General features: G+C 33.3%; 1 protein-coding gene across 7 annotated transcripts in view; it reads left to right on the forward strand.

Annotated features, from left to right (window-relative positions):
• Positions 1-13,297, forward strand: part of LOC148940519 (uncharacterized) — a 134,015-nt gene that overhangs the window by 23,311 nt on the left and 97,407 nt on the right. For 5 of the 7 annotated variants that reach the window (XM_089105562.1, XM_089105565.1, XM_089105559.1 and 2 more), the window contains 2 exons: positions 600-773; positions 7,892-8,065. In XM_089105562.1, coding sequence (XP_088961688.1) covers positions 600-773; positions 7,892-8,065 — 348 coding nt within the window. The remainder of the gene's footprint in view (positions 1-599; positions 774-7,891; positions 8,066-13,297) is intronic. The other 2 variants (XM_089105563.1, XM_089105564.1) reach the window with 1 other exon arrangement.

Genomic DNA, 13,297 nt, shown 5'->3' on the forward strand with positions numbered 1-13,297 from the left:
AATTAAAATCTAAAAATAGTGCCAGATTTGCCCCCCTGCTCGAGGTGATGTGCCTGATAATTTAAACTTTGCTTTACAATTCTCCTAGATTTGAAATCGCCTTTTTAATTTGCTAAAGAGGGGACAGGTACTCTAAATGCAAAAAACATTTTTCTTGCATTGATGTTAAAATAGCTAAGTTAAAGGGGGAGCCATCCAAATAGCTTCCTGAGGCTTCTTCAAAAATAATAAAATTTGTAAATTTTAAATCTTTTTGATTCTACAAAGGTTAAGCATTTGAGGTATTGTTGCGTTTTCATCCCAAAACTTTTGTTTTTATTTGTTTTTTTACCACGTTCAAGAATTAGCTTTTGCTTTGCTTACTGTAATTTGCCATAAAGTCTTGAATTTTGCTATGACAAACCCAGGTAGTCCACCAATCCTGCAAGATTTTTTTCGTTATCTTTTCGAAATATTTTACTATCAAAGTCCTAAGGTTTTTTAAACTTTTTTTGAAAGTTTTCTCTTAGAAAGTAAAAAAAAACGCTTTTTGAAGGTTTTTACCTATCACTAAATTATTGTTCTGAGTTTTCGAATAAATTAGCTTTAAATTTCTATAGAACTTGAAGACGCACTACGAAATGATGTAGAAAGTCTGTTTGGAAGTTCTGATCCATTTTTGTTACCTAAAGAAGAAGATTTCCAAGAGAAGACTTTTTCTACAGACACATCTGCAAAGCCTGAACCAAATCGCCACCCTCCGAAATTGGAGCCAACTATTAATGTGGACAATGGTATGTTTTTTTTTTTTTTTTTTTTTTTTTTTTTTTATTTTCTTGTAAATTTGTGTGCCAAGATAGAATATTGAATTTCCAACTCCTTGGGAAGATATGGCAGAAATTGAAATATGCTTTTAATGGATAGTCTTCAAGCTAGAAAACTGGAAAATATAAATATCTCTCTAAACTCTCAACCAACGTTTTGAAGATTTGTTACAGTCTATTGTTGTCTTATATACAGATTCCACAATATAAATGGTACCAGCTAAGGGTATGTTTTTGGTTTAATGTAGATTATATGTCATAATTTGTTGGCTCATTCTTTCCCCCCTCCCCTCAAACTCAAAATCCAAGCACCCCTAGTTTAGACAAGCCTAATATTGATATTATTATAATGATATCATAAAAGTTATTGATTTTGTCATATTTAGTACTATATTTAAAATTTATTTAGTTTGTTGCATTGATCAAAGCTAGCCTAAGTGCGTTAATTACAGGATTAACAACAGGGAGAAGATGCCGAAACAAATGGAAATACAAAATGAGTGCAACGAAACCGAAAAATCAGCGCAGAGCATAAGCTTATAAAATACCTAAAAAAGAAACTAATAAATAAGAAGAAGAAATTATTGTCCTTGTTGTTGACAGTGAGTGACTGTAAGTCTCTAGTAAAGGGTTTTGACGATGAGGGTTGCTGTTTTGTGTACTTTGTTTCTACTAAATGTCAATTTAAGGGCATGCTCTTCTTAGAAATTCTCAGAATTTGTTCTCAGTCCTTTAGAACCACTGTGCTGATAAATTTGACAGGCTTAGGATTAGGATTTTTAACACAAATTAGGATCTTGTTTAGGAATTATTTTTATAAAAGAAATTAAAAATGCAACAACACAAATTATAAGTTATGAAGAAGTTTGGAAATAATGGGTTTTAGATAAGAAGTTTTGAAACTGACCACCAAACTAAGAACTGACAGAATTGCTGTGTAGATGTGGGGTTTTGTAATTACCGCTTTCTTGTTTCAAACAGGACGTGCGGTCAGGGCATAAAGTATATATATATATGTTTGTTTTAGCAATAACCCGTCGCAATTTTTGAACTATTTTTATTACCTTTGGATTGTGGATCGTTTTGAGATTTTAAGTGTCTTTTCTTCTAAAATGAAGACTTTTTAAAAACAACTTAATTTGCATGTATAGAAAGTCGGTAATAGGTAAATCTGGTACGTAGATTACGAATATGCACTTTTTTCAGTTTTGAACGCTTACGTTCAGCCAAACACATTATGCCCACATAGGTTTTCAAGACGACGTATCAGCTTTGCTTCAGGACCGGTTGATGGTATTAAGTTAAACATTTCATCTTGTGTTGAAGGGGCTGTTGAAAAAAAGGTGATACTTACCTTCTGCTATTAATGCTACTACAACTATTGCTACTACACAAGCTTAGGGTATTAAGATAAAGCTTGCAAGGAATATTTAGGCGGATGCTGAAGCAAATCAAAGCGAACTATGATCCTATAGATTGTCAATAGGGTGACAAAGCAATATCACAATAACGGCTTACATTGTGAAGTTGGACCTTTCAGGATAAGTTGTGACAGATTTTGAACTAGCCAAAAGACGCTATGTGTATTTTTTGATACTAAGTCTACAGTTACTGTAACTAATGACAGTATGGGGATTTAGTTGAAACGTGTAGGGGAATTTTCAATTAAACAAAAAAATTATACGCATGCATGTATTACAAGGGCATATAAGCAATATCATAGGTAGTGCTGTTCTATCATAGCAAGTAATATCATTGATATTTTAAAGTAGCCTAGCTAATTTGATTTGAAATTCAAAGTTCTAGTATCCTTTTTAAGAGTGGAGTTGATACAAACCGTCAGAGCCTGGGGGCGAGGGTTCTAAGTTACGTCATGGGGTATTTAAGGTTTTAATGGAAGGGATGGTTGTTTAACTTTAGAAGAAGCTACAATTGAAGTTCTAGTTCCATTTTAAGCGTCGAAAGTGAATTAGCCTCTCTCCCCCTCCCCGACGACGTTCTTTTCACCAAATGTATCTGATTGAAATTATGAGATAGTGACTTTGTTTAAAATAATCCAAAGAACATATAATAATGCCTCTAGGGTTGAAACAACCCACCAGCGCCCTGGGGATAGGGTTGGACCTTATGCCTAAAGGGCATATAAGATTTTTATGGAATGCGCGGTCGTATAAACTTTAGATAGGGCTCATTTGATTTCAAGTTGAAAGTTATAGTGCCCTCTTTTAGAGCCATAGTGATTCGAGAAAAAACAGCCCAACCCTACACGCCCGTCATTTGCCTTAACACCTCCAATCAAAATTTGGACAGAACAATTTTGTTCATCTCAGCCGAAGGGTCTGTAAATTATATCTGTGAGTAAAACAACCCCCTTCCCCTACAGCTCTCAGGGCAAGAGTTGTAAGCTATTTCCTGGGGGCATATAAGGTTATTACAGAAAGGATGGTCGTATATGCTTTAGAGGGGACTCATGGGATTGGTAATCAGAAGTTCTAGTTCTCTTTTTAAGAGTCAAAGTGATCAGAGCTTAGCCAACTCCCCCCCCCCACGCACACACAAACACGTCGTGTTTTCCCGAGATGTATCCAATAGATATTTTGAGACAGTCATTTCATTCAAAATAGTCCAAAGATATTATAACAAGTCCTTTGAGGTTGATTTAAACCACAAGAGCCTGAGGGTGCGGGTTGTAAGTTATACCCCTGGGGCATTTAAGGTTTTTAGGGAAGGGATGACTGTATAAACTTTAGAGGTGGCTGTTTTGGTTGAAACTGGGAGTTCTAGTTCCTTTTCAAGAGTCAGTAGTGATGTAGGTCCAATAGCCCCCCCCCCCATCTACCGCTCCTTTTATCAAATGTATCTGATTGAAATTTTGCGATGACAATTTGGTTGAAAATAGTCCAAAGAACATATAACAATGCCTCCAGGGTCGGTACAACCCCCCAGAGCCCTGGGGTAAGGGCTTTAAGTTATGCCCTGGGGGCATATAAGGTTTTTAGGGAATGGATGGTCGTATTAAATTCAGATGGGTCTCATTTTATTTTAAATTTGAAGTTATAGTTCCCTTTTTAAGAGTCAAAGTAATTTGAGAGAACCCCTCTCACCCCACGCCCAACATTTTCCATAACAAACATCCAAACAAAGTTTTGAGACAATTTTTTGTCAGCACTGTTGAAAGGTTCAGTAATTATACGTTTGGGTTTGTCCCCCCCCCCTCCCGAGGCCTCAGGCAGGGGCTGCAGGTTATGCAGTTTGTTCATTGTTTACATATAGTAGCCTATATGTTATTGAGAAAAGGTATGCATGTTTGACTTCTACTTTCCCAAAATACGAAGGGTATTAAGATGAGTTTTCCAGGGAATGTTGAGGGGAGTGTTTAACTAAATCATAACCTGTTATGTGTATATATGTTGTCAAAAGAGTGTAACTCAGGAATGACTGAGTACATTAATTTGGAATTTTCAGGAAATGGTAAGGGAGATGATCAATTGACCAAAACTACTACTACTACTGTTAAACCTAAGGGTATTAAGAAATAAATTTTGGGCAATATTGTAACTGTATTGAAATACACTATGCCCACATAGGTTGTCAAGAGGACGTATCAGCAATGCTTCAGGACCGGTTGGTGGTATTAAGTTAAACATTTCATCTCGTGTTGAAGGGTTTGTTGAAAAAAAGGTGCTCCGTACATACTTCTACTAATGCTACTACAAATATTGCTAATACATAAGCTTAGAGTATTAAGGTAAAACCTTCAAGGAATATTTAGGCGGATGCTAAAGCAAATCAAAACGAACTATGGTCATATAGATTGTCAATCGGGTGACAAAGCAATATCAAAATAACGGCTTACATTATTAAGTTAGACCTTTTAGGTTAAGTTGTGAAAGGTTCTGAACTAGCCAGAAGACACTATGTTTATTCTTTTGACACTAATTCTACACTTACTGTATCTAATGAGACTAAGAGCATTAAGTTGAAACGTTTAGGGAGAGTTTCAATTAAATTAAAAAGGGCATATAAGCAATATCATAGGCAGCGCTGCTCTATCATATTAAGTAATATCATTGATATTTTCAAGGAGTTAATTTGATTGGAAATTTAAAGTTTTAGTACCGTTTTAAGAGTAAAAAGTGATTGGAGGGCAATCAGCCTTCCTCTTTATCTCATAATTGTCCAAACACTTCCATTCAAAATTTAAGATAGCCCTTTTTTTCAGCATTGCTGAACCGTCTTGTAACTGTATATCTAGGGCTATTGCGTAGGTCAAAGCCTCACAATTATCCAACTCGCCCATTATGTTTTAAAAAATGAATGTTCCCTTAAGGTTAAATCAAAAAGCATTATGTGTATGCTGATTGTCAATAAGGCATCTCAGCAGTATCCAAAGAACGAATGAGGATATTATGTTCAAACTTTGGGGCTGCTTCTATAACTACTTCTTCTCTTAAAATTTATCTAAATCAAAAGGGTTTAAGTGTATCCAAGCTGTCAAATAACATAGATATATTTTTTTGCGGATGGTATCAAGTTTTATTTTTTTGGTCAGCTAGAGGAGGTATGAAACTAAATTAAACACTTCTATTTGTGTCCAGATTTTTAAAAGGGTTTATATTGTTAAAGATTGTCGAAAAATTGTCTCCATCATACAAATAGCAAGCCAAACTATAAATTCTTAAAGAAAAACCGAAAAGATTTAAACTATTATTTTCTTTTTCCCTGAAAAGATCGTGTCAATATGAAACGAACAGAAACTAATTAAAAAACATTTTCCACAAAATAATTATTTTCAAAGAAAAGTAAAGAGCTCCATAAGACCAAAAATGAGCCAAAATAAAATCAAATAATCCACCAAGCTTAAAGCTACCAAAAATCAGAATCTATATATAAATAAAACCCAATGCGAACAGAAATTACAATAAATAACCACTTCAAACTCAAAACGACCAGAACATAATTTGCAATTTATTAAAAAAAAAAAAATTTTATTGTTATCCCTTTCATTACTTTAATAAATCAATTATTATTAGCATTTTCAGGAATTAATGTCAACTTATGTATATTGAACTGACTATTTACATTCATTTGTATTTTTTCAGTAAAGTGCAAAACTTGTTGGTAAAGCAGCTGCACCCTCTGACATGCAATCTGACCAAAAGAACCTTGAAATTCTTGGGAATTGGGCTGATACATGGCTCCTCTCTTTCAATGTTGATAATTGCCATGTAATACACTTCAGCAATTAAAATCCACATCAGCAGCGCCATCTCCATGGTAACCGCCTCTCTGCAGTTTTGAAAAAAAACACATTTTACAAGGTTTTCACTGCCATTTATAAGAAAAGTTTCACATGCACCTTAAATGACAATGTTATCATTATGCAAAAGCGATGTAATAGAATCCAAACTCCCAAGTAAACTTTGGTAATAAGCGAAAGCCATTTTCAGAGCCCCACCATAAATTCTACCACAATTGCCTACTGATGAATCTTGACTAAACGGGAAGCTAGATAAGTATTCATCATATACTTCTGTTATTTGGGTGTTTTACTGGTAAAAATCCTTCAGATTAAGCAGATTTTTTTTTCAAAATCTTTCATTCTCTCCAGCAATGGTCCACTAATTCTCATTGAAAGTTAAATAATCGTTTTTTTCTGATGTTTCGAACTCTACGGGCTTACAATTAGGTTGGGGTGACATGCACTCAACATGAAATGGCAGAGATGACAGAATTGTACATTTCCAAGATACATACATTGTGGTTTTCTTGGACCAATTCAGTTACAACATAGCAAATACACACAGCAAGAACAAAAAAGAAACCTTGAGAACAGCAAGCTGATGCCAAAAAAATTAAATAAAATTAAAAATACTGGATGGAAAAACCCTCGCGACTTTCCTCTTTATAGACGGATCATTTTACAGTGCATCTTATTCTGGTATAAGACTGATATGAACAGCTATATAAACAACGCACTACATAATTGAAGAAGAATATTTAGACACTATTCATATTCTTCCAGTTGAGATTAGCATCATTTTGTATTCCTAGCCAGATTTTTCACCCCTTCGTTTAACCCGGGTCATTAACACATCACCTCTTTCACTTAAATCATTTCCTTTAATTAGAAGATTACTGCGAAGGTTGTTTAGAACTGCTGGTAGATCTGTTGTAATGCGTATCCAGGATCCTTCAAACTTCGAAACAGATTTAAGGATGCTTTGGATCTCAAGTTCATTGCGTTATGAGATGAGGACAGGTCTTGCTTTGGGCCTTCTACGTACGGCAACCCCACTTATTAGTTTATCAGAAAGACCGTATTATTTTGTCACATGAACACTATCAGCTGCTAGGCTCACTGTTTTTTCAAAAAGAAATTCAGCAATAAATTTGGCATTTTGACTGGGCGTTCGGACGGTAAACCCTGAATAATTATAATTAACTGTCTATCTTTAATTTCAAAGTCCAGTACTTTTTTTTCAAGCTCATCAAAATGAGCCTTTTGAAGAATAGAATCCTGCTAAAAGGATGCGATTGTATTAGCGCGTGAAGAAGAGTGTGTTTTCAGCTGCATAATCTCAGCGTTTATACAATCAAGCTTGTTTGAAAGTTGAGACTGGGACCGGAGGATTGAGTCCAGTTTTAAATTCAGACTTTTTGAAAAGGTGTCAAAGCTTGCTCCTGTCACAGCCGGCATCATTTGTTATAAGAAATAATTTCCTTGATCCGCCTTCATTAAATTAGAACTCCATTTGATTCATGTCTCTTAGTCTTGTCTCTCTTATGTCTATTAGAACTAATTTTTGTTTGCAGGAGATGGTGCTAAATAAGAAAATTGTGAGATTTCCGCTTTAACCAAGGAAACTGGCTCCAAAAAAGCAGCCTCAAATTGTTGCAAAGTCTATTGAAAGTTTTCAAAAATCTAGGTATCATCTTCTGTCACCCACCACTTATAGAATCAATTTTTTTATAACAGTTTTGGAAAGTTTTCTTTTAGAAAGGAAATTTTTCTTTTTGAAACTTTTTACCCATCACTAAATCATTAATCCAAATCTCTAAGTAAATTAGCTATAAAATTTCTTTAGATCTTGAAGATGCACTACCAAATGATAATGAAAACCTGTTTGAAAGTACAGATCCTTTTTTGTTGCCGAAAGAAGAAGTTTTGCAAGGGAAGAGTTTTTCCACAGAAGCATCTTCCAAGCCTGAATCTAATTGCCAGCCTCTGAAATTGGAGCCAAGTATTAATGTGGACGGTGGTATGTTTTTTTCTTTTTTTTCTTGTACATTTGTGTGTTAAGATGGAATATTAAATTTTCAAATCCTTGGAGAAATGAGCTTGAAACTCAAACAAGCCATTAATGGATTGTCTTCAAGCTAGAAGACTGGAAACATAAATTTTTATCTAAACCATCATCCATTATTTTGAAAATGGGTTTTAGTCTATTGTTATCTTGCATACAAATCCATAAATGTAAATGGTATTTGAAATATTTACGGTATAGGTTTTAAACCTCTGCTATAGTCGATCCTTTGATTGCAAATGTAGGCAAGCCTAATTTATATTATTTTAATGTTATTCTAAAAGTTGTTGATTTTGTCATATTTGGTACTATATTTAGAATGGATTAGTTTGTTGTATTGATAAAAGTTAACCTAATTGCATTAGTTACAGTATTAACAGCAAGAAGAAAATCAGAAACAAATCAAAATACAAAATGGGTGCAACGAAACCCAATAAATTAATCCAGAGCATAGGCTTTTAAAAATAAATAAAAAAAGGAACCAATCGATAAGAAGGAAAAATGGCATCTTTATTAGAGTTGATATTTTTTTGACGGTTTTGGTCTTTATTTGAATAATTTAGGATGAATAGAAGAGGAAATACAAAAGAAGAGTTCTAAACTGACAGGAATCTACACTGACAGGACTAACCATTATAAACGTTCACCAAAATATTGAGGTAGACATCGACTGTGTAATAGAACACTTTTCAAAAAGTAACAGAGATTAGTTAATGTTATTATAGCCTATACTTAAAACCTTGTCTTGTATCTTTATTAGTCTTTATTTCTGCTTGCTTTTATTTTAAATCAATACTCTTTACTATCATTTGACATTTTCTAATGTAGAATTTTGTTGTAATTTTCAACTTATCATAAGATTTATTGATTTTGTCATATTTAGTACTATATTTAAAATGTATTTAGTTTGTTGTATTGCTCAAAGCTAACCTAAGTGCATTAGTTGCAGGATTGACAGGAAGGAGAAGATGAAGAAACAAATCAAAATACAAAATGGGTGCAACGCAAACGAATAATTAGTCCAGAGTATAAGCTTATAAATTAACAAAAAAGGAATTAATCAATAAGAAGGAAAAATAAATTTCCTTTTTTGTTGAAAGTGGAGAAGTGCTAGTCTCTAGCACAGGGTTTTTGACAATGGGATTTCAATTGTATACTTCTGTTTCTATTTCTTTATTCTAAATATTTGATTTATAATATTACTGTTCTATTCTAATATCTCTAATAATTAATATTGTTCGATTCTATTTATTAATTTTTTTCCATGCCAATTTAAGGGCATGCTCTTCTTAGAAATGCTGAAAATTTTGTTTTCAGTCTTTAGACATTACTATGTTCCTAAATAGGGCAAGCTATTGTAGATAATTGCCCAAAATTTGAACAATGATTAAGCTCAATTATTGTTAACACAAATTAGGATCTTGTCTAGAAATGATCAATGATAAAGCAAATCTCAACAATTCAATAGAGTAGTAGGGGGGGGGGGTCAGAATTCCCTGTACTCACGGTTCTAATCATCCATTTTAATTATCTGCTATATTTACTGCTCCTTTAGCAATGAAAAATAAGAGAAAGAATACTCATCAGGTTTAATGCTCTTTTTCCGAGTTTTTCCCAAAAATGTTTCTAGAAATTACTTTAAAAAAATAATAATAAATGGCATCCATTGAATCTGCTTTGAATCTTTTTTTCATATTTTTCTAAAGATCATTTTATTGATGCCTACTGAAACTGCTTTGAGAGTGAGGGCTCTAGACGGAATTTAAAAGTCTTATTAAGGGTTTTAGATAAACTTCATAAGCTTCCCACGCTCTTGCCCACACCATCATTAACGTATAAAGTATTTATGAATTTTTATGATGTCTTATAAGGTAATTACATGAATTATATGTGAATCTATAAGTTTTTAATTGCACTTTTAAACAGTCGTAAGCGTTGTTCTTATGCCCTTATAGTGCATGAGAAATAAGAAAACGGCCATATCAATGTTTCAAGCTCTTTCTTGATATTACTAAAAAAAATCTATTTTCTAGATTGACTTTTACTGTTAATACGAACATAAATAACAATTGTTATTCTTGAATGTTAACTGTTGAAAACAGCAACTTAAAAGACTATTTATATTTAAAAGTTTATGCTCCTTATTCAGTTTTTGGTGAATTGTTTTTCTGCTCCCTTTCGGTTTTAGTGTTTCGATCCAAGATTTTATATTTACTTAAACTATCTTTTAGCATTGTGAAAAGGTGCAACACAGTCTGTTGTTTATGATATCTCTTCTTGGAAACTTTATGATTTTTTAAAACTGAATAAAACGGTATAATGTATATGTTAGTTACTAATAAAATGTTTTGGCAACATGTCGGGAACGTCCGAGAGTATTGAATTGAAAATTTTAGAGCTACTACTATTGCTACTTCTGTTCTTTCAAATGAATTAATTCAAAAGAGTGTAAGTGTATCCAGTTTGTGAAATTAGCATTGATACAAGTTTTTAGGAATTGCATTAAGCTTAGTTTTCAGAGAAACTTAAGGAAGTGTAAAACTAAATCAAAGGATACTATGTGTGTCCATATTTTCAAAAGGGTGTATGTTATCGAAAACTGTTGAATTTTTTTTTTTCCAACATATAAATAGTAAGCCAAGCTATGGCAAAGTTCGCCCGCAGTCACGAAATCACTTTTTGTCACATTTATTTTAGCTTGTCATTTTTTTTTTAATTGTCACTAAAGTCACTTTTTTGCAGTCACATATTGTAGAGCAGGCTGTTAATAGAACTTAGTAATGGCAATATGCCACAGGAATATATAAAAAAAAGATTAATTTTGCATAATTTTGTATTTATTTATCACCACAGGCTTTTGATTGTGCCCTTAAACCTGTTCAGGTAGACTGGGGGATCCGGGAGGTTGGGAAGATCCCTCTCCCAGCTGCTAGGTTTTGCACCCTTCAAATTAATCACATCAACCTCTTATTGTTAAGTCTCAACTTCAAGATTCTTAGTCACGCACTATCAGTTTTTTATTGAAATTGAAATATGTTTTTTTCCTCCATTTGATTTAATATATTCAAAAAACTGAAATCGATGTAGAAACCGTCGCCAATCTAAAGAAACCGTAATGTAAATTTACGTAAAAAGAAACCGTAATGTAAAATTACATGGTCTTAAATTCATTGGTAAAACTAGGATTAAATTATATCGGTCCAAGCTAGTTGCAAGATTGTCTTCCCTCGCCCCAATTAAACAGCCTGGAGCTTAAAGTCCTCGCATAGACGGAGGACAAGGGCCCTATATCAAATCTTAAAAGAATTCTGTAAGTCTTGACCCCCCCTCCCACCCAAAAAAAAGAGTAGAAGGAAGAAAATGACAACCCTTGATGATAAGCTCAGAAAGTTTGCCTTTTCCCAGCACATTAAAATGTGCATCGAAAAAGTGAATATAGTGAAAAATACACTTTGCGACATTAAACAAATAAAAATATGTTTTTGAACCTTTTATTGACCCCAAAATTTTTCAGTGATAATATGGACGTAAGATACACTACCTTGTCGAAAATTGTTATTTTTACCTTACCCCCCCCCCCCCATTGTTATTTGTATACTTACTTCGAAGGTGACTTACGAGATGGGGGGGGGGCGGACTGCTGTTCCGATTTTCTAGACTTTTAGCCATGAATGATCAGTTTTACTATTTTGGAATCGGTTCCATTTTCGAAGGATTTCAGACTCTTACGAAAATTCTGAATTTTTTTTCGTAACTTCTAACCATTGTTTTATTATATGTGGCCAACAGTAACCACTGTTGAGTCGGATTCTATTCTGAATAATATTGGATTTTACTCAGAAAAATGAGTTTATTTAAGTATATTTTTCACTCGGTTATTGTGGGCCGGGATTTGCCTTCTGTTAGTAACCTATGATATGTGATGTTTTATTGCAGTAATATGATCTCGTTATTTTGTTACCTTCCTATTTGTTTCTTATAATGAATGATCAGAGAAAAAAAATGCATGAAATATTGGGATTTTACCCTCCTCATCCACAGCCAAACTTGAGCACTCTCTTGGAGACAAAATATAAGAAAAAAACAGTGACTAGGACCTGTGCAATTCCTGTGCCTCAGTTCTGAATGCCTCTGAATAGTCACTTTTTTGAATAGAAAAGGCACTAGAATCGCTTTTCTTGCGCATATCGTTGCGACCGACTCCTGCTATGGATTCTTTTTTCTTGCTTTTCTTAGTAAAATTATCTCTGTCTCATTAATTATAAAAATATAGTATGAACTGGTTTCTGTGAAAAATAATTAAATGACTTGTTACAATTTTTTTTTGCTTCAAATAATACATTTTTTTAAGAATATTAATACTGATAGTAAAAAAAATATGACAGTGATTGTGAAATGCCTCTTGGAAACAACTAAACCAAAATTAACATAAAAATTGGGGTATTGAGGAGAGGTAGAACTCGCTGAAAAGATTTTGAAGATAATGTAAATGTTTAAGAGCATGCCTAACACCTCTACTTGGAGTCTCTAATATGCATCCTTTGGTCCTAACTTACTATCTCTCCTTTATAAAACTTTGGATTTTGGAGATTTTGTGTTGTTGGTGGATGGAGTTCTCTATGACTTGTTTCACTTTTTCTATCTGGCAACCAGCATAAATTATGTTTTTTGCTTTTTGATGTCTCAAAATATCTTGAAATTTCCAAAAAAGGTAACACATATGTCATAGTAAAAAGAGGGTAGGAGGAAACATTACGTCACCTACTCTTTATAACTAAGACATTTGAAAATGCAAAACAAACGAATCTTAACTATAAATTTGTTATTTTCTTTTAAGATAAATCTTGATAGTTTTGACCACCCTTGACAAACTCTTTTGATATTATGTAGCATTATTTAAAATACTATATAGAAAACAAAAATATAGCAAATTATTACAAACTGATATCAGTATTATGTGTGAATAAACTGCGTTAATTGGTAAAAGTAGAGAGTTAACATAATATAGTCCATGGATAGCATATAGAAATATCTAATAGATGAACCCACGTTTAAGCAGATTGATGTCTAACCTTAAGCTTAAGATTTTAAAATAACCGAACTGGTATAAAAACTTTTTTCATTCAAATTCAGTGGGTGTTGGGTTTCACAAGTGATTCTTAGAAAACATGGACTAAAAGCCAAAAT

This window comes from Artemia sp. Qi Xiang Cuo, chromosome 19 (assembly GCF_049724085.1).
Source record: "Artemia sp. Qi Xiang Cuo chromosome 19, ASM4972408v1, whole genome shotgun sequence".
Lineage (NCBI taxonomy): Eukaryota > Metazoa > Arthropoda > Branchiopoda > Anostraca > Artemiidae > Artemia > Artemia sp. Qi Xiang Cuo.